This window comes from Loxodonta africana, chromosome 3 (genome assembly GCF_030014295.1).
Source record: "Loxodonta africana isolate mLoxAfr1 chromosome 3, mLoxAfr1.hap2, whole genome shotgun sequence".
Lineage (NCBI taxonomy): Eukaryota > Metazoa > Chordata > Mammalia > Proboscidea > Elephantidae > Loxodonta > Loxodonta africana.
In genome coordinates, this window is record NC_087344.1 from 77,565,963 (window position 1) to 77,593,604 (window position 27,642).

Consider the following 27,642-nt stretch of genomic DNA (forward strand, 5'->3'; position numbering starts at 1 on the left):
AAAAACCCATATACACCTTGCTACACACTCCCAATTACTCTCCCCCTAATGAGACAGCCTGCTCTCTCCCTCCACTCTCTCTTTTCGTGTCCATTTCACCAGCTTCTAACCCCCTCCACCCTCTCATCTCCCCTCCAGGCAGGAGATGCCAACATAGTCTCAAGTGTCCACCTGCTCCAAGAAGTTCACTCCTCACCAGCATCCCTCTCCAACCCATTCTCCAGTTCAATCCCTGTCTGAAGACTTTGCTCGTAATTACCTTGTGTCCTTGGTGTTCTTCATTCTCCTTTGATCCAGGTGGGTTGAGACCAATTGATGCATCTTAGATGGTCACTTGCTAGCGTTTAAGACCCCAGACGCCACTCTTCAAAGTGGGATGCAGAATGTTTTCTTAACAGATTTTACTATGCCAATTGACTTAGATATCGCCTGAAATCATGGTCCCCAAACCCCTGCCCCTGCTACACTGGGCTTCGAAGCATTCAGTTTATTCAGGAAACTTCTTTGCTTTCTGTTTAGTCCAGTTGTGCTGACCTCCCCTGTATTGCGTGTTGTCTTTCCCTTCACCTAAAGTAGTTCTTATCTACTATCTAATTAGTGAATACCCCTCTCCGACCCACCCTCCTCTCGTAACCACAAAAGAATGTTTTCTTCTCAGGTTAAACTATTTCTTCTCAGTTTAAACTATTTCTCAAGTTCTTATAATAGTGGTCTTATGCAATATTTGTCCTTTTGCAACTGACTAATTTCACTCAGCATAATGCCTTCCAGGTTCATCCATGTTATGAAATGTTTCACAGATTCATCACTGTTCTTTAGTGATACGTAGTGTTCCATTGTGTGAATATACCATAATTTATTTATCCATTCATCCGTTGATGGGCACCTTGGTTGCTTCCATCTTTTTGCTATTGTAAACAGTGCTGCAATAAACATGGGCGTGCATATATCTGTTCATGTAAAGGCTCTTATTTCTCTAGGATATATTCCAAGGAGTGGGATTGCTGGATCATATGGTAGTTCTATCTCTAGCTTTTTAAGGAAGCGCCAAGTAGATTTCCAAAGTGGTTGTACCATTTTACATTCCCACCAGCAGCGTATAGTGTTACAATCTCTCCACAGCCTCTCCGACATTTATTATTTTGTGTTTTTTGGATTAATGCCAGCCTTGTTGGAGTGAGATGAAATCTCATTGTAGTTTTGATTTGCATTTCTCTAATGGCTAATGATCGTGAGCATTTCCTCATGTATCTGTTAGCTACCTGAATGTCTTCTTTAGTGAAGTGTCTATTCATATCTTTTGCCCATTTTTTAGTAGGGTTATTTGTCTTTTTGTAGTTGAGTTTTTGCAGCATCATGTAGATTTTAGAGATCAGATGCTGATCGGAAATGTCATAGCTAAAAACTTTTTCCCAGTCTGAAGGTAGTCTTCTTACTCTTTTGGTGAAGTCTTTGGATGAGCATAACCATAGCTGTTTGATTTTTAGGAGCTCCCAGTTATCTAGTTTTTCTTCTGCATTTTAATAATGTTTTGTATACTATTTATGCCATGTATTAGGGCTCCTAACGTTGTCCCTATTTTTTCTTCCATGATCTGTAATTGATTTTTTAAAATTGATCAATTGATTTGATACTGGTTTGCTTATGCTTACTGATCAATTTTTTGTCTACTTGATTTATCAATTATTGAGAGGTATGTATTAAAAATTTCCCTAGTGATTGTGGATTTTTCATTTTTTCCATCTAATTCTGTCAAACTTGCTTTATATACTTTGAGGGTACGTTTTTTCAAGAGCATGTGAATTTATAACTAATTTATCTTTTTGGTGAACTGTACTTTTTTATTATTAGGTAATGACCTCTTGTCATCTAAGTCTTTGTCTGATTTTAGTATAGTTAACATTAGCTTTGCTTTGATACAAATTTGCCTGGCTTATCTTTTATATTGTTTTACTTTTAATATTTTTATGTCATGTGTTTTAGCAGTGTCTCTTGTAAATAGCACATAGCTAGATTTTTAAAGATTCTAATCTATGTCTAACTAAACTGATGAGTTTAAGCTTATTTCTTGTGTTAACTGACGTATTTAGATTTATTACAGCTATCTTATTGTCTACATTTCTATATAACCTGATTTTTCAAGGCTCTTTTTCTCCTTATCAATTGAGTTTTCTTCCCTTTTTCCCCCTTCACTGATTCAGAAGTTAACCATCCCATTTATTGTCTTTTAGTGGATTCCCATATGAGTTTAACTACATACTTGACATAACAAAATCTAAAGTTCTTGTTTATCTCTAATCTCAAACAACACAAGAACATTAGAATATTGTGACTACTCCTAAATTACATAGGTGTTCAATAATTTAGTTTCACATTGTTATCCTGCCAATTAATCACTTTAGTTATTATAATTGGTTTATACAATTACAAGCAATGCTTGATTAGTTTTTACTCACTGTTAACAAGTATCTTTCCTCACCATTATTTCTTGCATCTCATTCTTACTTTCCAGGTTCAAGTACCTTATTCCTGAAATATATTCAAGCTGTTCTTTCACTGAATATGTTAATATTCATTCATGTTGGTTTGTTTGAAAATATCTTGATTTTACCCTCATTCAAAATAACAGTACAGCTAGATAGAGAATTTGAGATGGACAATTATTTTCTCTCAGTGCTTTGAAGGTATTATTCCATTATCTTCTAGTTTCCACTGCTGCTGTCAAGAAATGCGCTGTTAGCCCAACTGTAATCCTTTAAAGGATTCTGTTCCACAGCTTGCTCATATCTCCTCTTCTGCTTTTAGTTTTCTGTTGTACCATGATGTTTTATGGCATGTGTTTGTTTTTAATACACATTCTGGAAAATTCTCAGTCATTATCTTTTCAAATATTGCCTCTTTTCTGTTCTTTCTAATTAATCTTTCTGGATTTCCTGTCCAGCGTATATTGGGCCTTCTAATATTATTCTCCTTGTCTCTTTAGTATTTTTCACCTCTTTCTCTCTCTGTGAAGCACTCTAGGTAATTTCCTTACACATGTCTTTCCGTTAGTAATTCTTTACCTATGTCCAAGCTGTTTATTCGCCTACCTATTAATTTTTTATTTCAATGATTGTTTCATTTCTAGATGTTCTATTTGGTTCTTTTTCGAATCTGTCTTTAAAAAAGTAGTATTTTATACTTTTGCATTTAAAAAATTCCCTATTTTATTCCTTGGTCATTTTCCAATACTTAATTTATAATCTCTATCTGATATTTCTATTATCTGAAAGTCCTTGAGTTTATAATCTTACTGTTTGTTGTGTCTACTGACTCCCCATCATGTTAGCTTGTTTGGAGTATTTTTGAAGGTTTTGTACTTCTGGACTGAGTGCTCATCTTCAGTGATGCCCTGCCTTTTGAGACCTCTATTCAACCTGAGTTAAAAGCATGTCCCCTGAGTGGTTTTGAGTTTGCTTCTGCAGGTGCTCAGAAATATCTCCATACAACTTTGGGATTCCTACACAACACAAGTACTATATCTGAACTCTGGACTTAACATGGGAAAAGACTCTGTTTTATCAGAAGAGATGGCTCCATTCCCATCCCAACCCAGAGCCCAGGCAAAAAGTCTTTGTCATCAATGCAATAATCTTTTCATTAAGGGGTAAATTTTTGAGGGATCTGATCTGGTTTTTATGACAGTTTTAAGTCCACATCCTTGCCTTTCCTGGGCCCAAGGCCTCATCTTCCATCCAATTTTGGCTGTTAAAAGACAAGATCCTTGGAAAAGAACTGGCAAAGCCCCTTAAGGCAGCTGCAGGTTCAGTGCACACATTTAACACTCTGGTTTTCCTTCTTCATTTTTGACCTCTGGAAAATTTTCTTACTTTCTGGCAAGCTCGCCAAAGCATTTAAAGGTATATATATATATTTTTTTTCTCCATCACTTTGAGATGTTTTATAATGAAAGGGTTTTAAAGTTACTCAGTACATTTTATTTTGGGAACCAGAGCCTTCTCAAGATTTAAACTTAAATAGCAGCATAGGCAAACCTAATTCAGTCCCCTTTACAGCAACCCTAACCCTATTAAAATAATTCAGCTGATAGCAGACTGACTACCTCATCCCTTGAGAAACAATGAAGAGCAAATACAGCTTTGGGATTCCTATTCCACCACTTACTAGCTACGTAATCTTGGGCAAGTTTTTCATTTAAAAGTATTTGTTTCCTTGACTATTAAATGGAAGTACTAATTTCTATTTCATAAAGTTAGTGTGAGTATTAAATTAGAGAGTATATATAAATCCTCAAACATATTGTAGGTGCTCAAAAAAAAGTCTTTCTCTCTCTCTGTTTAGAAAATAGACTTAGAGAACTAAAGAATCTGTAATAAGAATAGCCCCTTTAGATTTGTTACATTTTATATGTCCTACTAATAAACACATTTTAACTTCTTAATAACTCTGAGGTAGACAGATCTCCACTTACATATGAGGTCAAAAGTCATTTAACAGTTTGTCCTAAGTGGACATGGCTTACTATTAGCAGAGCTAGGACTCCCAAACCAGGAATCTTAATTTATGGTCTAATATTGTCCCCGGATGCATAACTGCTGCTTCACAAGGTACTAAACAAAATCCTTTTTCTGAACTAGTTTCTGAGAAATCATCCTCAGGCCATAAATATAATGTAGACATCAGAGGCTCATTAATTGAGAGACTGTAAGCATTTGAACTCAAGCAGCTTATAGCCGGTGATATTTGAGGGACACCATACCTTGTGGAAAATCCTGATGGGAGCCATCTCTGCTCCATTTAATGTCTTCAAAAGGAACATGGGCCAAGAGGAAGCATTCAGCCGAAAACCTGCAGCAAACATAATGGACAACAGATGAAAAATATGTTTCAAAGGAATGGTGATATCAAGTTCTCCCTTTGGAATCCAGCTACTACTGCCACAACCTACACTGACAGACACCGAATCATAGACTCTTAGGAAATAACTTAAAGGTTAAATGGAAGAAGTGTCTCATTAGACAGGTGAGGAATATGAGGCATAGAAGAGGGAATGTAACTTGTCCAAGGTAATGCTGAAAAGTAAGTAGTGGGAGTCTGTAAACCTTGTTTCCTGACTCTAAGACAAATATTACAGAATATGTGTAATGCCTAGAAAACTTTCTTTGAAAAATTCAAAAAAAAAAGTGAAATAGGGTTAACAGATACGTAGAAATGATCTAGACAGCACAGTATGAAAGGGATATCATCATTTCTTAAAAAGAAACCAAATATGTCAACTGATGTCTTTGATAACCAAATATTTTTGGTTTACCACAATATATACTATTTCTCTCTCTCTCTCTCTCTGTTACACACACACATTCAAACACACACGCCAAGTACAAAACACTTCCTTGATATTCACTGTTAACAGCTAAGGATCAGGTAATGAGGAAGATGGAAGAGATCATCCTATACAAAAATTTTCATTTTCCAAAACTTGAAAAGAAGGTCATAGAGATGAATTGTCCATGGTCATTCAGCAAGTAAGAACCAGTAAGAATGTACTGTCTAATTAATGAATTGTAAAAATAAGATCATTATCATAGTTAGGTCTTCCAATTAGAGCTCCAAGTGCTTCCTTCAATTTGGCTTCAACTCTCCATCTGAGATACCAAATTCTAGTGCTTTTCAACAGTCTCCCAACCTACCACAGTCTTCCCATTCCTGATGAAAGAACAGATAGGCTGAGAGCTGAAAACAACAGCAAGAGTATCTAATATTATTGAGTACTTTACTGTGTGCTAGATACTGTGTCAATCACTTTACATGGATGATCTAATTTAATCCTCAAGACAACCCTATGAGGTTATTAGATATTATCTTAATTTTATACAGGAGGAGAGAGACACAGAGTTAAGTAAATTGCTTATGATTTTACGTACAGTGAGCAAATGGCAAAGATGGGATTGAAACACAGGCAATCTGACTCATGAACCCTCACTCTTACCCACTACACAATACTGTCTTAATATGCAGGTAAGATAAAAAAGGAAGTCAAAAGAGAGTTACCATCCCAGATGATTTAAACTTTTAGCCCCAAAGCTGGTTAGGCTAAGCTAAGCCTCCCAAGTTCAAGACTTCCTGGGATAGCTCTTCCACAGCAACAACGGCAGTAGCTATGTGGACACTTCTATCACTCAGCCTAAAATTGCCTTCACTTACTTTACTTGTCCGACTTTTTCCTTTTGAAAAAGGACCTCCACCCTAATTCCCTATGATTTGGTGGGGATGTCAATCACATGGCCCTATCTTTCTGGCCATGGGGTGGAATATAATTTAAGTATGCCATTTAAGGGCATCATATTCCCCTAGACTAAGGTATGCATGCATGTGTGTGTGTGTGTATTCCAAACTGGGTCAATTTTTTTCTGATACAGTATGGATGTTGGTGCAGAGTCTCTCTTTTCTCTGAGATTATGGTTAGAAGGATGTGTGTATTTGGCACTGTCAAAGGGAGAACACATTTAAGAATAAAAGCCAAAGTAGAGAAAGAGATGGAGACGTGATAGCTTTTAAATCCCTGTCTCCAGACTTCTTGGTTGTATGAGTTAATAGCCCATCCATTCTTCCCTTTTCCCTCTCTAAAATGGTTTGAGTTAGGTTTCTGCATTTACAGCGGGGAGGACAAAATAATTAAATTAACATAAAAATAATTAAGTCCTTCCAGAAATTCAGGCCTGGTCTTTGTGGTGGACAACAACTCTCCTTGGGTCAGTAAAGGCTGTATGCAAGGCAAACCTCGTACAGATTTGCCACGAACTGTTCAGTACTACTATGGATAAGGCAAAGCAAGGCACACCTGTTCTAGAGAAGTGCTTCCTACACCTTGCTAAAAGTCAGGAGTAGGGTGGCACGACAACAAAATCAGAGAATTCAGGTTTCTTGCCCTCAGTTACCAATGATCCGAATGACCAGCAAGGCAGTTCCCAATTCCATTTTTTAGGAAGGGGCTACTGAGGGGCTTTTAACTCATCTGGAACTTGAGGAGCTATAAAATTCTCTTAGCTTTGGGAACCATTACAATAATATTATTAGAGTAGCTAATATGCATTGAGTGCTTAAGGAAAAAAAAGAGTGCTTACCATGTATTAAATATTTAAAATACAATTTCTCATTCAATATTTGAAATGATACCATGAGATGGCACTATTATTACCTTTGGTTTACAGATACTGAAACCAAAACTCAGTGTAGTAGTTTGTCCAAGGTCACACTAGTAAGTGCAGAGATAGATTTCAATATACGATGGTCTTACTCCAGACCTCATGGTTCTTAATTATTATGTTTCACTACCTCCCAAAAAGCTATGTGCTTACCTGAGATTTCTTTTAAAAGCCTACAAAGATTCAGCTCTAAAGAGCTTACAGATGATCCCAAGAGTGTGGGACCACTGAATTAGCCGGGGTCCAGCTGTTTAAACAGTGACTTGATGAAGCTCTGGACTTTAATGCAGCTCCAACCCAAAAGCAAATCCATTGCCTTAAGTCGATTCCAACTCATAGTGACCCTATACGACAGAGTAGAACTGCCCCATAGGGTTTCTAAGGCTGTTAACCTTTACAGAAGGGTATTGCCACATCTTTCTCCCGTGGAGTAGCTAGTGAGTTCGAACCACAGACCTTTAGGTTGGCAGCCGAGTGCTTTAACCACTGCATCACCAGGGCTCCTCAAGTGTAGGTCAGCAGGTCTATGATCTAATCATAGTCCATGCCCTCTTGTGGCAGGTAACAGAACAGATTTACACCAGGAACCACATGTAGTGGGCCCCACTCCCCAACACTGCCATTATACTAAGTAAATAATTCCAAGTTTTGTGGAGCTCTTAGATTATGTCAAGAAGATTCTGTGAAACTTCCAACTCACATTCCCCTACCAAAGGAGCTCTGCATGTAACTATATGTATAGTAATATGCCACTAACTCACTGTACAACTGTGGGCAACTCATTTCCCCCTTCCGTGTTTCTGTTTTTGTCAGATGAGACACTGAAATAAAGCAGTGTTTCCAAACCTCAGTTTTACTGAGGACTAGTGAACTATCCACTTTTCATCCCAAGGTGAGAAAACAAAAAGGAGAAGTGGAAATGGAAGAGAGGTGCTGAACAAACTGCCTTCCCTGAGGAGGAAGTGAGTACCCGCTCTGATTGTATTTGGAAAGGACTCTTAGGATTCCCTTTAGTTTTGACAGAATTTTATTACCATTGCCCTGTTACATCCCCATATGAACACAAGTGAATTCAGGTTAATTTAACTGAGGGTAGGGTTATGACTAATCTTGAGATAGGTAATCTATAGACGTGGTTAGGATTAGATGGTTCTGGCATCGACCAATGCCAGGAGCTTTGCTGCAAAGAAGAGGTAGTTCACTGAATATTTTTAGATTACCTTTATAAAATAAGCATTTAAGCCACCATAATCAAAATCACTTCTAAAATTTTGTTTACCCACAAATTTCTACAATGGAGTTCAAAATTCTGTGACCAGAAAATGAGACAGGCATCTTTTCTAAACCCTCTTTCCATTGACAGGCCCTGGAGGCTACTTAGCAAATGAAAGTGATCAGTGGCAGAAACATATAAAGGGTTCCTTTCAAGCCAATGTACCACATTTACACCAGAGATGTGATTAATTTTGCTGAGCAGGCAGTTTGTACTGCGATCCTAACACAGGTTCACTAGAGGCTAAGCTTCTGCTTTAGATGAGCAATTCTCAAACTTGGCACTGGAATCCCTTGAGGAGCATTAAAGGATACCTGAGTCCCACCCCCAGAAATTCTGATTTAACTGATTTGAGGTAAGGCCTAGGCACTGAAATTTTTAAGAGCTTCCAAGATGGTTCTAATGGGCAGCCAAGTTTGAGAACTATTGCTCCAGACAGCCCTGTTGAGAAGAAATAGTCATAATCTTGAGCTGCAGAATAGGTCAGTAATAACATGGGGCTGTAAGGAAAAGGTTGGCAGCTTTGAGATAACTTGAGAATCATTCTACCTTACCATCATTTTTCCCTGAAGTACTCTGCAAGGGAGTAATCTCCCTTATATAAGCAGAACACAAAAGAAACCATGTAAGATTTTAATGGAAAAGAATGCTCTTCTACAGCAATGCTTCCCAAATAGACCAACCACATTAGCGTCTTGGTGGAGACATTTTACCACGCAGAATTACAAGTCCCATTACCTAGAGATTCTGATTTGGCAACTCTGGGGAGAGATCCAGAGGCAGCTGGGGGAACACGCACACACACATATGTGTATAACTGACTGTGTGTGTGTATTTATATCTATATATAAAATCTTATTTCCAAAATTTATTTTGAAAAAAAACTTAAACCTAGAGAAAAGTAGCAAAAGTAGTACAATGAACAACTATATACCCTTCATCTAGATTCAACAACTTAATTAACATTTTCCCTCATCTGCTTTCCACCTATCTACATACTTTTCCCCAAACCATGTGAAAGCTGCAGACATCATGACACTTCACCCCTAAAACTTCAGTATATTTGACAGAACAAGGACATTCTCCTATAAAACCACAATATTATCACACCCCCCAAATTTAATTAACATAGTCAATATTAAAATATTCTCAATAGTCCCCAAATGCCCTTTATAGCTCTTTAACACAAGATTCAATCATGAATCATGTATTGCATTTGGTTATTATGTTTCTTTCATCTGCTTTAATTAAGAATAGTCTTGTTGCTTTTTTTTTTATTTTTTAAAGTCTTTCATGACAACGCTATATTTGGAGTCCAGGTTAGCTGTTTTGTAGGACATGCCACAATTTTTTTTCTGATTGTTTCTTCATGATAATATTCATGCTAAATATTTTTAACAAAGATACTACACAGATGATGCTGAGTACTTACTGCATTACCTCAAGAGGCACATCTATCAGTTTGTCTAATTAATGATACTAAATTTGATCACTCATTAAGAAGTGTGACTAAGAGTTTTCTTCATTGTAATTCCCCTTTATAATTAATGGGTAATTGGTAGGGAGAAACAATGAGACTATGTCAATATCTTATCCCCCAACACTCTTTGGCCCAATGGTTTTAACATTCATTGATTACCCTTGTCTGAATCAATTATTAAAACGGTGGTTGCAAAATGGTGATTCTTCTAATTTTGTCATTCTACATTTATTAACTGGCATTCTGTAAAGGAGACCTCTCTCCCCAACCTCAAAATGGTGATTCTTCTAATTTTGTCATTCTACATTTATTAACTGGCGTTCTGTAAAGGAGACCTCTCTCCCCAACCTCAAAATGGTGATTCTTCTAATTTTGTCATTCTACATTTATTAACTGGCATTCTGTAAAGGAGAGCTCGCTCTCCAACTTCAAAAATTTTTTTCTTTGTGTATCACTATGGACCCACAAATGCTATTATCATTCTTTTTGATACTCAAAGTGTTCTGATTTCAGTCAGTCAGAGCCCCTTCAAGCCAGTAACTGTGTCTTTTTAATATGTCCCCATAATTTTTTTGAGATTTCTTTGCTTTCTGGCATAATAGGATGTTCCAGATTCATCTTATATTTGCTCTTCTGCTCAGTCTTGGAATCAGTCATTTCTCCAAGGAATGAAAACACATACACACACATATGTATTAAAGATAAGAGTTCATACTGATACCTTCAATTTAAATCCAGTACTGCAATGTTCATCCCTAGTCTCCCTTGTTCCATATTTGTGTCTTGTTTACTAATTTGTTCTATCTTAAATACATGCAAAGTAGTTTCACATTATTATGCCCAAACCACTAAAATTATTATGAAAAAGCCAGACCTTCTTTGCAGTTACAATTTTTCTTTAGAGTATGCCCCATTAAGGGTGTACTGTGAAGGTTCTGTGTTCAGAAGTTTTTTGAGTTAGCCCCCCACCCTCGAAAAATTTCCCTTCTTCTCCTGGAACTCAAAGGGTGTGGGCCCTCCAATGTATCAGTCCAGCACTCCAAGGAGAATACACTTTAGGATTTGTCAGTCCTCAAATAACCTTGCTAAATGCTACTCTCCCAGTGGCAAATCCCTTCTGCCACAAAAGAGGTGTTTTTGAACAAACTGTAAGATAGACTTCTAAAGCATCCAGTATCACTATTCTTGGATTGACTTAGTCCAACATAAGTTCATCTTAGAAAACCTAACAGATGCCATAGAAAAAATTGCCAATCAGACTGGACAAGCTATTAAGAAACAACAAAAAGCCAGAGATTACCTAGAAGGAATGGTCTTAAGACTACCATATGGCCTTAGATTATTAACAAGGTGGCGTTTGCACCCTCCAGACCACTTTCTGTTGCATGTATGTTAACACTTTAGGCCTTGTTGAAACCAACGTCCAAGAAATTTTCAAACAAGCATCTTGGTTACATCAGCTCAAGCAAAACCTCTTGTCTACTCATTTCAACCCCAAAGTAGCAAGCAGTTGGATATCTACTTTGCTCAAATGGGTCTGGCCAATAACAACTCTTGTATTATTTTTGCCATTTGCCTTTTCGGACCCTGCCTCTTACAAGAACTTATGCCATTTATAAAAAAAATGTTAAGGGCCTCAGGCCAGTATATTCTTCAAGGTTACAGACCTATCCCTCCCGAACCCAAATAAGCCAGACTTCAGTTCTATGCCAGCACCCCTGTCCAGCTTGAACCAGTGAGAATCAAGATTCGGATTGAACACCCAAATTCTGAAAAAGAGGGAATGAGGCCGATAGCCTCCAGGCACTATTACCAACTCCCAACTTGTAAGTAAAGTAGCATGAGCCACCTCCCCTTCTAACTGGTTTCTCCAGATGTTTTTTAGGCAATTGGCCAACCTCCTGCCCAAGATAAGAAAAACAAGAGACTGGGGTCTGCAGACCACAGAACCAGTTAAGACCAAATCTAACCCGCCTGACATGCACAGAAACATCAACCCCATCCTCTGGGTGATCCTAGAACTTTTCTCCCGCAGGATGGAACAAAACTTCAGCAGCCCATGATTGCAGGAAGACTTCCAGAAGTCAAGGGTTCGAGCCTAAGATCTGAAACCCCCTTTTGGGGGGTCTGAGCAAGCGCAAATGACAGAATCACCTCGGGAACACCTTTTCAGCCCAGGCCAATTAACAACCCTGCTCCTCCCCGCCGGGACCCTTCCTAAGTTTTTGCCCCTAATGAAAGCTGTTTCAGCTATTGTTCAGGGAGCCATCTTGGTGACACAAATCCTGGTGAGCTTCCTTGCTTGGCCACCAGATAAAGCGTCTTTCACTTTCAAAAAAAAAAAAAAGTTATTTGAATTATTTTTTCAACGCAGTTATGATATCCATTTAACATACTGTGTGCTAGTTTCCATTTATAATCAATTTTAGAGTTTGCATTTTTTTTCAGTTTATTAAGTAAAACATTCACATAATTCAAAAGTCAAAAGAATATAAAAGGTTATTCTCAGTGAAGCCTCACTCTCACCCCCGTACTTTTGATCCTATTCCCAGACACTCCCAATAGCCGACCTTTTAATTATTTTAACATTTCTTTCTTTTTACAAAAATAAGTAAATTAAAAAATGTAATTTCATGTATATTATTACTACATATGTGTACATACACATTTCTTCTTTTCAAAAAGATAGCATATCATACTTACTTTTTCAACTTGCTTTTTCACATTAATGATATATCCTAGAAATCGTTCCATTATCAGTTACAGAGATCTTCTCATTCTATTTTCTGGTTGCATGGTACTCCATTATGTGAATGTACTATATCACATTTAACCAATTTCTTAAGGATGGAAATTTAGGTTATTAAAAAACCTAATAAAATTATTAAAAAATGCTTTACTACTAAAATAATGCTGCAATGAGTAATTGTGTGCATACTGATTTATGTTTGTGAAAGTGTATCTTCATAATACAATTCCTAGAAGTGGGGTTGCTGGGTCAAATGGTAAGTGTTTATCTAGTTTTTCTTAGATACTGCTGAATTCTATGTCCTTCCTCTCCCTGTGAGGACTGTACTATTTTTCCATATCCACCAATGAATAAGAGTGTTTGTTGGACTGAGCAAGCACAATCGCTAATGGTGCCCTCAAGGTTTTGAATTTTTGTCACTCTGGTGAGGAATGGTATCTTAGTGTGGTTTTAATTTGCATTTCTATTATATGAGTGAAGTTAACCGTGTTTCCCTATGTTTGGGGACCATCTGCACATCTTTTTCTGTGAACAGCCTGTCATGTCTTAAATCCCTGTTTCCGTTGGTTTTAGTCATCATTAAATTCCAATTTATAAGTTTTCTTTATAAATTAGGGAGATTAGACTTTTATTTACGATATATAGTTTACATTGCTGTTTTCAAGCTCACTAATCTTCTGGAATGATACCCCACCCCCCAGAAAAAAAAGCTAAACCTGTTGCCGTCGAGTCAATTTCAACTCATAGCGACCATGGAGGACAGAGTAGAACTGCCCCATAATGTTTCCAAGGAGCGGCTGGTGGTTTCGAACTGCTGATCGTTTGGTTAGCAGCCAAGTTCTTTACCACTGTGCAACCAGGGCTCCTTAGAATGATGCCAATAGTAATACGCTATTGATTCCGTTCATTTTATTTTTCACCTAAGATATTATACTTTCTACCTCTGTAGTTCAGTTCCACCTGTCAGTTTGTTGGATTGTGGCGGCTTGCATGTTGCTGTGATGCTGGAAGCTATGTCACCAGTATTTCAAATAACAGCAGGGTCACCCATGGTGGACAGGTTTCAGTGGAGCTTCCAGACTAAGACAGAATAGGACAAAGGACCTGATGATCAACTTCTTAAAAAAAGGGCAAGTGAAAACCTTATGACTAGCAGTGAGACACTGTTGGGTATAGTGCAGAAAGATGAACCCCTCAGGTTGGAAGGCATTCAAAATATGACCAGAGAAGAGCCGCCTCTGAACTGTCAACCTTTTGGTCAGCTGCCTGAGCTCCTAACCACTGTGTCATGAGGGCTCCCCTCAAAGTAGAGTCGACCTTAGTGACATGGATGTAATAAAGCTTTTGGGACCTTCACTTGCTGACGTGGCATGACTCTAAATGAGAAGAAACAACTGTAAACGTCCATTAATAACTGGAACGTGAAATTGTATGAAGTATGAATCTAAGAAAATTGGTCACCAAAAATGAAATTGAACACATAAAGATCAATACCCTAGGCATTGTTGTTGTTGTTAGGTGCCGCCAAGGTGGTTCCGGCTCCTAGAGGCCCTGTGCACAACAAAACGAAACACTGCCTGGTCCTGAGCCATCCTCAAAATCGTTGCTCTGCTTGAGCTCATTGTTGAAGCCACTGTGTCAATCCACCTTGTTGAGGGTCTTCCTCTTTTCTGCTGACCCTGTATTTACCAAGCATGATGTCCTTCTCCAGGGACTGATCTCTCCTGACGATATGTCCAAAGTATGTAAGATGCAGTCTCGCCATCCTTGCTTCTAAGGAGCATTCTGGTTGTACTTCTAAGACAGACTTGTTTGTTCTTTTGGCAGTCCGTGGTATATTCAATATTCTTCGCCAACACCACAATTCAAAGGCGTCAATTCTTCGGTCTTCCTTATTCATTGTCCAGCTTTCATATGCATATGATGAGATCGAAAATACCATGGCTTGGGTCAGGCGCACCTTAGTCTTCAAGGTGACATCTTTGCTCTTCAACACTTTAAAGAGGTCCTTTGCAGCAGATTTGCCCAATGCAATGTGTCTTTTGATTTCTTGACTGCTGCTTCCATGGCTGTTGATTGTGGATTCAAGTAAAATGAAATCCTTGACAACTTCAATTTTTTCTCTGTTTATCATGATCTGGGAGCTCAGCTGAAACCTGTCCTCCATGGGTGACCCTGCTAGTATCTGAATAATGGTGGCACAGCTTCCAGCAACACAGCAACACGCAAGTCCCCAAAGTATGACAAACTAACAGACACGTGGGGGCCCTAGGCATTAGTGAGCTGAAATAGACTGGTATTCGCCATTTTGAATCGACAATCATAAGGTCTACTATGCCAGAAATGACAAATTGAATAGGAATGGCATTACATTCACTGTCAAAAAAAAAAAAATTTTTTTTTTCAAGATATATGCTGAAGTACAATGCTGTCAGTGATAGGATAACATCTATACCCCTAACAAGGAAGACCAATAATATGGCTATTATTCAAATATATGCACCAACCACTAATGACGAAGATGAAGAAATTTAAGACTTATACCAACTTCTGCACTCTGAAATTGACTAAACATGCAATCAGATGAATTGATAATTACTGATGATTGGAATGAGAAAGTTGGAAACAGACAAGGATTGGTAGTTGGAAAATATGGCCTTGGTGATAAAAACAAAGCTGGAGATCACATGATAGAATTTTTTTTTAAGACCAGTGATTCATTCATTGCAAATACCTTTCTTCAACAACATAAACAGCAACTATACTCGTGACCTTACTGGATGGAATACACAGGAACCAAACTGACTACATCTGTGGAAAGAGATGATGGAGAAGCTCAATATCATCAGTCAGAACAAGGCCAGGGGCCGACTGCAGAATAGACCATCAACAGCTCACAAGCAAGTTCAAGCTGAACCTGAAAAAAATTAGAACAAGTCCACGAGAGCCAAAGTATGACCTTGAGTATATCCCACCTGAATTTAGAGACCATCGCAAGAACAGATTTGATGCACTGAACACTAATGCCGAAAGACCAGACGAATTGTGGAATGACATCAAGGACATCATAAATGAAGAAAGCAAAAAGTCATTAAAAAGACAGGAAAGAAAGAAAAGACCAAAATGTATGTCACAAGAGAATCTGAAACTTGCTCTTAAACCTAGAGTAGCTAAAGTGATTGGAAGAAATGATCAGCAAAAAGAGCTGAAGAGAAGATTTCAAAAGGGAGCTCAAGACAAAGTAAAGTATTATAATGAAATGTACAAAAACCTGGAGTTAGAAAACCAAAAGGGAAGAACATGCTCAGCATTTCTCAACCTGAAAGAACTGAAGAAAAAATCAAGCCTTGAGTTGCAATATTGAAGGATTCCATGTGCAAAATATTGAATGATGCAGGAAGCATCAAAAGCAGATGGAAGGAATATGCAGTGGCGCAGTGGTTAAGAGCTATGGCTGCTAACCAAAAGGTTGGCAGTTAGAATCCACCAGCTGCTCTTTGGAAACCCTATGGGGCGGTTCTACTCTGTCCTATAGGGTCACTATGAGTTGGAATTGACTCGATGGCAACAGGTTTGGTTTTTTTTTTTTAATTTGTACCAAAAAAGAATTGGTTGACATTCAAGCATTTCAGGAGGTAGCATATGACGAAGAACTGATGGTAATGAAGGAAAATGTCCCAGCTGTACTGCTGAAAAACAAAGTTCTGGGAACTGATGAATGCCAATTGAGGTATTTCAACAAATGGATGCAGGGCTGGAAGTGCTCACTCATCTATGTCAAGAAATTTGGAAGACAGCTACCTGGCCAACTGACTGGAAGAGATCCATATTTATACCCATTCCAAAGAAAGGTGATCCAACCGAATGCATAAATTATCAAACAATATTATTAATACCACATGCAAGTAAAATTTTGCTGAAGAGTATTCAAAAGCAGTTGCAGCAGTACATCGAGAGGGAATTGCCAGAAATTCAAGCCAGATTCAGAAGAGGATGCGGAACGAAGATCACTGCTGATGTCAGACGAACCTTAGCTGAAAGCAGAGAATATCAGAAAGATGTTTACCTGTGCTTTGCTGACTATGCAAAGGCATTCAGTTGTGTGGATCCAAACAAATGATGGATAACATTGGGAAGAACAGGAATCCAGAACACTTAATTGTGCTCATGAGGATCCTGTACATGGATCAAGAGACAGTTATTCAAACAGAACAAGGGGATACTGAGTGGTTTAAAATCAGAAAAGGTGTGCATCAGAGTTGTATCATTTCACCACACTTATTCAATCTGTATGCTAAGTAAATAATCCAAGAAGCTGGACTGAAGAAGAAGACATCCTCACAACTGGATCAATAAGCAACATCTTGACAAATGGAGAAAATACTGAAGGGGTTAAGGATTTCATTTTACTTGGGTCCACAATCAATGCCCAGGGAAGTCAAGAAATCAAATGATGTACTACACCGGGCAAATCTGCTGCAAAAGACCTCTTTAAACCATTGTAAAACAAAGATGTCACTTCGAGGACTAAGGTATGCCTGACCCAAGCTATAGCATTTTCAGTTGCCTCATATGCATGTGAAAGCTGGACAATGAATAAGGAAGACCAAAGAAGAACTGATGTCATTGAGCTATGGTGTTGGCGAAGAATATTGAATATACTCACGGACTGCCAGAAGAATGAACAAATTTGTCTTGGAAGACTTACAGCCAGAATGCTCCTTAGAAGCAAGGATGGTAAGACTTTATCTCATGTACTCTGGACATGTTTTGGTGTTGGCAAGGAATACTGGATATAACATGGACTGCCAGAAGGATGAACAAGTCTGTCTCGGAAGAAGTACAGTGAGAGTGCTCCTTGGAAAAGAGGACGGCGAGACTTCGTCTTGTGTACTTTGAACATGTTATCAGAAGGGACTAGTCACTGGAGAAGGACATCATGCTTGGTAAAGGAGAGAATCTGTGAAAAAGAGGAAGACTCTCAATAAGATGGATTGACAGTGCTGCAACAATGGGCTCAAACATAGCAACGATTGTGGCGATGGTGCAGGACCAGGCAGTGTTTTGTTCTGTTGTATATAGGGTCAATATGAGTTAGAACTAACTCAATGGCACCTAACAACAACAGTTCAATTTGAGTCTTTTTAATTTTTCATTTCTCTGCTCAGGATATTCATGTTTTCCTTTAAATATTTTTGGGCCTCGTTTTGGGATGCAGTTAAGTTACTGAGAATTAGTTTGATACTTCAAGGCTTATTTTTAAGTTTTGTTAAGGCAGGTCCAGAACAGCCTTTAGTCTGTGGCTAATTTGGCCTTACTACTGAAGCAATGGGGCAGTTCTACTCTGGCTTATAGGGTCGCTATGAGTCGGAATCAACTCGATGGCATTGGGTTTTTTTGTACTGAAGCAATACCTGGTAAGGACTCTACTCAATATCGAGTATGTTAGGAGGTGTTTCTACTTTGGCTGGTAGAAGTATGAACTACTTTTGATTTTGTGTGAGGTCTAAGTTTTTTTTGCCTATTTTTTTCCAGTGGTTCTTTCTCCAGTCTCAGTAGTTTTCTCACACACATGCAAAGATAAGTATTAGCCAAAACTCAGGAGGACTCCTTTGCGCCTCGCCTGATCTCTCCATTCAACTCCCTTCTCTTGGCACTCTACCCCTAATTCTATCTAGCCTTCTTGTCCCCCCCGAACTCTGTCTGCTTAACTCAGTAAGAACACAAGCTGTTTGGGAACCCCCTCCCTGTGCTGCGGTCTGGAAGCACTCCGGGCAGTGAGCTGGAGAAACTCATCAGGCCTATCTGTTTCCCTTCTCTCGGGAATCACTGTTACGTACTGCCTTTTGTCCAATTATAAAAACTTTTGTACCATGTTTTTTTTCCAGGTTTTCTAATAGTAGTTTAAAGCAAGAAGGTAAATTTGACCCTGTTATTCTATCATGGCTGGAAACTGAAGTTCCCTTCTCTTGCATTTTTATTTTTTTTTCATATACACTATACAATCAGTCTGTTGGTATTTTTATCGGGATCAAGTAAAACTTAGAATTGACATCTTTGTGATAAACAGTTGCTTCATTTAAAAACAAAAATGTCCTATTTTCAGATCTTTCATGTTTTTCATGAGTTTTTATTAAGGTGCACTTTACATGCAGTAAAATTTTCCCCTTTTATTGTACATTCCTGTGAATTTTGACAAATGCAAACAGGTGTGTAACTACCGCCACAATCAAGATACAGAAGCGCTCCATCACCTCAAAAAATTCTCTTGTCCTCCTTTGTAGGCTACCCTTACCCTGACCCTCAGCCAAAAACAACCATTAATCTGTCTGCTGTCCTTACAGCTTTGCCTCTTCCAGAATGTCATATACATGGAGTTACACAGTATATGGCCATTTGAGTCTAGCATCTTTTGCTTAACATAATGCATTTGAAATTCACTTATGTCACTGCATGTAACAGTAGTTTGTTCCAATTTACTGCTGAGTAGTATTTCATTGTATGGGTTGACCACTTTGTTTATTCATTCCTTAAAAGATGCTTGATTTGTTAATGATTATAAATACGGGCATTTTATATTTGCATTTAGGTATTTGTGTGAACAAGGGGCCATGGTGGCACAGTGGTTAAAGGGCTTGGCTGCTAACTGAAAGGCTGGCAGTTCAGACCCACCAGTCACTCCACAGGAGAAAGTTGTGGCAATCTGCTTCCGTAAAGATTACGGCCTTGGAAACTATATGCGGCAGCTCTACCCTACCCTACAGGGCCACTGTGAGTTGGAACTGACTTGATTGACCACAACATCTGTACGAACCCAAGTTTTCATTTCACCTGGCTAGAAATCTAGGAGTAGGACTGACGCACTGTATGATAAACCGATGCTAAGTTTTATAAGAAACTGTCAAACTGTTTTCCAAAGTGGCTGTACCATTTTGTATTCTCATTGGCAATGTACGAGACTTCTGTTGCTCCTCATTCTCATTAGCACTTGACATTGTTAGCTCCAAAATGTTTTAGCCATTTTAACGGTGTAGTGGAGTATTATTGAGGTTTTAAGTTGTGTTTCCTAAGGACTAATGCATCCCCGCACATGCTTATTTGCTATCAGTATATCCTCTTTGGTGAAGTGCTGGTCCAAGCCTTTTGCCCACTTAAAAAAAGATTGGGGTATTGGTTTCCTTATTATTATTATTTTTTTTAATTTTTATTGTGCTTTAAGTGAAAGTTTACAAATCAAGTCAGTCTCTCACACAAAAACTTATATACACCTTGCTACACACTCCCAATTACTCTCCCCCTAATGAAACAATCTGCTCCCTCCCTCCACTCTTTTTGTGTCCATTTCGCCAGCTTCTAACCCCCTCTACCCTCTCATCTCCCCTCCAGGCAGGAGATGCCAACATAGTCTCAAGTGTCCACCTGATCCAAGAAGCTCACTCCTCACCAGCATCCCTCTCCAACTCATCCTCCAGTTCAATCCCTATCTGAAGACTTGGCTTCGGGAATGGTTCCTGTCTTGGGCCAACAGAAGGCCTGGGGGCCATGACCACTGGGGTCCTTCTAGTCTCAGTCAGACCATTAACTCTGGTCTTCTTACGAGAATTTGGGGTCTGAATCCCACTGCTCTCCCGCTCCCTCAGGGGTTCTCTGTTGCGTTCCCTGTCAGGGCAGTCATGGGTTGTAGCCAGGTACCATCTAGCTCTTCTGGTCTCAGGCTGATGTAGTCTCTGGTTCATATGGCCCTTTCTGTCTCTTGGGCTCATAATTACCTTATGTCCTTGGTGTTCTTCATTTTCCTTTGATCAAGGTGGGTTGAGACCAATTGATGCTTCTTAGATGGCTGCTTGCTAGCCTTTAAGACCCCAGACGCCTCTCTCCAAGGCGGGATACAGGATGTTTTCTTAATAGATTTTATTATGCCAGTTGACCTAGATGTCCCCTGAAACCATGGTCCCCAAACCCCCGCCTCTGCTACGCTGGCCTTCGAAGCATTCAGTTTATTCAGGGAATTTCTTTGCTTTTCGTTTAGTCCAGTTGTGCTGGCCTCACCTATACTGTGTGTTGTCTTTCTCGTCACCTAAAGTAGTTCTTATCTAATATCTAATTAGTGAATACCACTCTCCCACCCTCCCTCCCTCCCCCTTCTCGTAACCATCGAAGAATATTTTCTTCTCTGTTTAAGCTATTTCTTGAGTTCTTATAATACCGGTCTTATACAATATTTGTCCTTTTGCAACCGACTAATTTCACTCAGCATAATGCCTTCCAGATTCCTCCATGTTATGAAATGTTTCATAGATTCATCACTGTTCTTTATCGATGCGTGGTATTCCATTGTGTGAATATACCATAATTTATTTATCCATTCATCTGTTGATGGGCACCTTGGTTGCTTCTATCTCTTTGCTATTGTAAGCAGTGCTGCAGTGAACATGGGTGTGCATATATCCGTTTGTGTAAAGGCTCTTATTTCTCTAGGATATATTCTAAGGAGTGGGATTGTTGGATCGTACGGTAGTTCTATTTCTAGCTTTTTAAGGAAGCGCCAAATCGATTTCCAAAGTGGTTGTACCATTTTACATTCCCACCAGTAGTGTATGTGTTCCAATCTCCCCACAGCCTCTCCAGCATTTATTGTTTTGTGTTTTTTGGATTAATGCCAGCCTTGTAGGAGTGAGATGGAATCTCATTGTAGCTTTGATTTGCATTTCTCTAATGGCTAATGATCGTGAGCATTTCCTCATGTATCTGTTAGCTTCCTGAATGTCTTCTTTAGTGAAGTGTCTGTTTGTTCATATCCTTTGCCCATTTTTTTAATAGGGTTATTTGTCTTTTTGCAGTTTCATGTAGATTTTAGAGATCAGGCACTGATTGGAAATGTCATAGCTAAAAACTTTTTCCCAGTCTGTAGGTAGTCTTTTTACTCTTTTGGCGAAGTCTTTGGATGAGCATAGGCGTTTGATTTTTAGGAGCTCCCAGTTATCTAGTGTTTCTTCTGCATTGTTAGTAATGTTGTGTATACTGTTTATGCCATGTATTAGGGCTCCTAGCATTGTCCCTATTTTTTCTTCCATGATCTTTATTGTTTTAGATTTTATATTTAGGTCTTTGGTCCACTTTGAGCTCATTTTTGTGCATGGAGTGATGTATGGGTCTTGTTTCATTTTTTTGCAGATGGATATCCAGTTGTGATAGTACCATTTGTTAAAAAGACTGTCTTTTCCCCATTTAACTGTTTCGGGGCCTTTGTCAAATATCAACTGCTCATATGTGGATGGATTTATGTCTGGATTCTCAAGTCGGTTCCATTGCTCTACGTATCTGTTGCTGTGCCAGTACCAGGCTGTTTTGACTACTGTGGCGGTATAATAGGTTCTAAAATCAGGTAGAGTAAGGCCTCCCACTTTGTTCTTCTTTTTCAGTAATGCTTTACTTATCCGGGGCCTCTTTCCCTTCCATATGAAGTTGGTGATTTGTTTCTCCGTCTCCTTAAAGAATGTCCTTGGGATTTGGATCAGAATTGCATTAAACGTTTAGATCGCTGTTGGTAGAAGAGACATTTTTATAATGTTAAGTCTTCCTATCCACGAGCAAGGTATGTTTTTCCACTTATGTAGGTCTCTTTTGGTTTCTTGCAGAAGTGTTATCATTGAGTTTCGAGAGTTCTTTATATATTCTGGATACCAGTTCCTTATCAGATATGTGATTTTTTAAAAAAGAACAGCTTTATTGAGATGTAACTCACATACCATAAAATTTACCCTTGTATACAATTCAGTGGATTTTAGTATCTTCACAAAGTTGTATGAACTTCACTATCTAATTTTAGAATATTTTCATTACCCCAAAATGGCACTCTATGCCCATTAGCAGTCATTCCCTAATCCCCCCTTGGACCAGTTCCAGGCAACCACTCATCTATTTTCTGTCTCTACGTATTTGCCCATTCTGGACACTTCACATAAATGGAGTCAAATAATAAGTGGCCAATATGTGAATGACTGCTTTCACTTAGCATAAGGTTTTCAACATTTATACATATTATAGCATGTATCAGTACTTCATTCTGTCTCATTACTGAATAATATTCTATTGTATGGACATACCACTTTGTTTATTCATTCATCAGTTGACAAACATTTGTGTTGTTATCACTTTTTGGCTGTTATGAATAATGACGCCATACACACTCATGTACCTGTTTTTGCGTGGCTCTGTTTTCAATTATCTTGAGTATATACCTAGGAATGAAATTTCTGGGACTCATGGTAATTCTATGTTTAATATTTTGAGTAACTTCCAACCTACCTTCCAAAGTGGCTATAGCATTTTACAATGTCTCCAGCAATGTATGGGGTTCTAATTTCTCCACATTCTCATGAACGGTTATCTTTTTTTATTTTAGTGACTCTTTTTATTGTTGTTAGGTGCTGTCAAGTCAGTTTCGACTCATAGCAACCTCATGTACAACAGAACAAAACACTGTCTGTTCCTGCACCATCCTCACAATCATTTCTCTGTTTGAGGCCACTGTTGCAGCCACTGTGTCAATCCTTCTCACGGAGGGTTTTCCTCTTTTTTTGCAGACTGTATACTTGTACCAAGCATCATGTCCTTCTCCATGAAACTAAGTCTCACCATCCTTGCTTCTAAGGAGCATTCTGGCTGTACTTCTTCCAACACAGGTTTGTTCATTCTTATATTCAATATTCTTCACCAATACTGTAATTCTAGGGCATCAATTCTTTGGTCTTCTTTATTCATTGTCCAGTTTTCACATGCATATGAGGGTGGTTGAAAACAACATGGCTTGGGTGAGGCAGATCTTAGTCCTTAAAAGCCCCTTCTTACTTAGGCTTCAATTATTTTGTTTATCAGCTTTAAATGATATCCTTCGTTCCTACCTAAAGACATTGCTGGAGAAATGAGATTTCCTTCCTCGTTCCTGTGTTTGCTCAGCTGTCATGTGCTGCTCTTACAGCTTCTCCAATGCCTGTTTCTGCAGTGCACAGAAGCCAGTAGTATCCAGTGGCCAGCCATTTCCCATTTGGGCAGTTTTGTAACAGAGATATCCCAGTGAAATACCTCTCCATGAGCAGCTTTCCTCAGTACCCTAGAGGGCAAATTTCTAGCAAGTTCCATCGGTGGGGTACCACAGTGGCTTCTCTGCCATCTATTAAGCCATGGCTATGCCCTCTCCAACAAGGTATAGATTTCAGGCCTAAACTGATTTTCTTTTCTTTTATTTAAATAAATCAGAATTTATTGAATAAATTATGGTATATTCACACAATGGAATACTATGCAATGATAAAGAACAACGATGAATCTGTGAAACATTTCATAATGTAGAGGAACCTGGGAGGCATTATGCTGAGTCAGTTGCAAAAGGACAAATATTGTATGAGACCACTATTATAAGAACTCAAGAAATAGTTTAAACACTGAAGAAAATATTCTTTGATGGTTACAGGGTGGCGGGGGGGCGAGGGGTATTCACTAATTAGATAGTAGACATGAAGTATTTTAGGTGAAGGGAAAGACAACACACAATACAGGAGAGGTCAGCACAACTGGACTAAACCAAAAGCAAAGAAGTTTTCTGAATACAACCAAAAGCTTTGAAGGCCAGAGTAGCGGGGTTAGGGGTCTTGGGACCATGGTTTCAGGGGACATCTAGGTCAACTGGCATAATAAAATCTATTAAGAAAACATTCTGCATCCCACTTTGGTGAGTGGCGTCTGGGGTCTTAAACGCTAGCAAGCAGCCATCTAAGATGCATCAACTGGTCTTAACAAACCTGGTGCAAAGAGAATGAAGAACACCAAAGACACAAGGTAATTATGAGTACACAAGACAGAAAGGGCCACATAATTCAGAGACTACATCAGCCTGAGACCAGAAGAACTAGATGGTACCCGGCTACAAACCACGACTGCCCTGACAGGGAACACAACAGAGAATCCCTGATGGAGCAGGAGAGCAGTGGGATGCAGACCTCAAATTCTCGTAAAAGGACCAGACTTAATGGTCTGACTGAGACTAAAAGGACCCAGGAGGTCATGGTCTCCAGACCTTCTGCTAGCCCAAGACTGGAACCAGTCCCAAAGCCAACTCTTCAGACTGAGATTGGACTGGACTATAAGATAGAAAATGATACTGGTGAGGAGTGAGCTTCTTGGCTCAAGTAGACACATAAGACTATGTGGGAAGCTCCTGTCTGTAGGGGAGATGAGAAGACAGAGGAGGATAGGAGCTGGCTGAATGGACACAGGGAATACAAGGTAGAGAGGAGTGTGCTGTCTCATTGAGGGGAGAGCAAGTAGGAGTACATATAGCAAGGTGTATATAAATTTTTGTATGAGAGACTGACTTGATTTGTAAACTTTCACTTAAAGCACAACAAAAAATAAGAGTTTGTTGAAAATTTATTAAATGCTAAGAAAACATTGAGTTTTTTATGTTGTCGTTTTATATCGATTCATGTTAGTATATGCTATTAAAATAATTGTATTATTTTTAGCATCATGGGTTTTTTTTTTTCTTTTTGTTAGTACACATATTGTTTTATGACATTGGTTAATAACCCTACGGCATGTCTACACTCTCCCTTCTCAATCTTGGGTTGCCTATTGCCAGCTTTCTTGTCCTCTCTTGCCTTCTAGTCCTTGCCCCTGGCTGGTGTGCCCCTTTAGTCTCGTTTTGTTTTGAGGGCCTGTCTAATCTTTGCATGAAGGGTGAACCTCAGAAGTGACTTCAATCCTGAGTTAAAAGGGTGTCTGCGTGCCATACTCTCAGGGCTTCTCCAGTCTCTGTCAGGCCAGTAAGTCTGTTCTTTTTTTGAGAGTTAGAATTTTGTTCCACATTTTTCTTCAGCTCTGTCCGGGACCCTCTATTGTGATCACAGCATGGGTTACTTTTTAACATAATTAATTAAAAGTTAAGGATATTATTTTAAGTCATCCCTCAGTGTCATTATCGCTACATAACCCCAACCAAACTCACCGCCATAGAGTAAATTCCAACTCATAGTGGCCCCATAGGACAGAGAACAGCCTCACAGGGTTTCTAAGGCTGCATATCTTTTTTTTTTTTTGATTGTGCATTAAGTGAAAATTTACAGAGCAAATTCGTTTCCCATTTGATACTATGTACATAAAGTGTTCTATGACATTGGTTTCATTACCCACAACGTGTCAGCACTCTCCCCATTTCCATTCTAGGTTCCCTGTTCCCTTTTATTCCGATTTTCTACCCCTTCCTGCCTTCTCATCTTTGCTTTTGAGCATATGTTGTCCTTTTGCTCTCATGTAATTGAATGTCCTAAGGAGCATGTTCCTCTTGGGTGTTATTGTTTATTTTATGGGCCTGTCTATGGTTTGGCTGAAAGGTGGTCTCTGGGAATGGATTCCGTTTCAGTTCAGAAGGGTGTCTGTCTTAGGGCCATAGTCTCAGGGGTTCCTCTAGTCTCTGTCAGACCAGTAAGTCTGGTCTTTTTTGTGAATTTGATTTTTTGTTCTACAATTTTTCTCTTGCTCTGTCCAGAACCCTCTGTTGTGATCCCAGTCAGAGTGGTCAGTAGTGATAGCTGGGCATCACCTAGTACTTCTGATGATTTTCTTTCCCTTGTAAATGCCTCGGCCTTTTTCCTTTATTTTTAGAATCTAGAAGTTTTACTTGAATATGTCTTGAAGTTGACCAATAGGAATTAACTTTTCCAGGAATAAGAGAGGCCCTTCTAACATGTAGGTTCAGGTCTTCTTTAATTTTTGGCAAGTTATGTCATATAACAATTTTAAAGATTAATTCTGTTTTCATTGTTTTATCTTCTTCAGGAACTGCGATGATTACATATACTGTATTTTTATACAAATAACATAGGTGCTATATGTTTTTTGCAAACCACACAACCTCCTTGTGCATTATTTTCCTACACATGGTATGTCCATTATATGTGTGGATGGATTATGGTTGTGGGCGCATTATTTGCCAAAAATACAGTACATATAAGCTGAACCTTTTCCAATATTTATTTTTATTCTCTTGGATGTTTTTATTCCTCTCCTCAATGTCCCTTATTAAATTTTCATCTATTGTACCTTTGAGTACCTTGAATCAATTGAGATACTTTTGTCTTTCTTCAATATTTCTCTTGAGTTTGGACAACTCTCCCTTTTCACATCTTCCTCTCGTGCATTTCTAATCTGACGTTTAGAATTTATGATTAATGGTATTTTGTCATAAGTGCCAATACTTGTTTAATTTAAGCTGGGTGTTGTGCAACAGTTTTCCTCTGCTTAGTCACTGGTTTTGGCAGTAGAATCTTCAGTTAGTTGAAATATTTTTACCCTTATTTTCTGTTCTTCATATAGAAGTTTTTTAAAATGGTTGTTGATTGCTGTATCCCTGTATTTTGAAATGTTTTATATTTTCCTGGACCAGGAAAAAACAGATGATTCTATTTTGGCAGGGGTCTTGAGTCGTGTTTCTGTTGGCATAGTGAAATGCAGTTTCTTTAATAGATGGTAGATGGGCTTGTTTGGGATGAAATAGGCAAGTTGGTGTGTCTTTTGATTTTATGATTCTTTTTTGTTTCTGTATAATCCTTGTTTCCTTCTTTCCTTTCAACATTATTCCTCCCTCTCTCCCAAAAGTGGTATGTTTCCAAGACTTCTATCTCTGTTTCCTCACACTTTCAAACCTCTTTCTTTTGATTCTCCATAGCCGATGCTCTAATCCACTAAATTTCAGCCCTGTTCTTCGTATTTCCCCATTCTGGATAGGACTCTCTCTTTCTCGGGTTACTTTGGCTTTGCTAGCCCCGCCTTCTCTCTCCTCTTTTTTTTATGCAGTTTCTACCTGATTATTCATTCCTGTATGGGCCTGTTACTAGTTCTTGCTGGTTCCAGGTCTTTATTTCCCCAGTAACAAGTA

General features: G+C 38.7%; 1 protein-coding gene across 10 annotated transcripts in view; it reads right to left on the reverse strand.

Moving 5' to 3' along the window:
- SCMH1 (Scm polycomb group protein homolog 1) overlaps positions 1-27,642 on the reverse strand; it is a 199,966-nt gene that overhangs the window by 78,872 nt on the left and 93,452 nt on the right. For all 10 annotated transcript variants that reach the window (XM_064281805.1, XM_064281804.1, XM_064281803.1 and 7 more), the window contains one exon: positions 4,760-4,848. In XM_064281805.1, the coding sequence (XP_064137875.1) occupies positions 4,760-4,848 (89 nt within the window). The remainder of the gene's footprint in view (positions 1-4,759; positions 4,849-27,642) is intronic.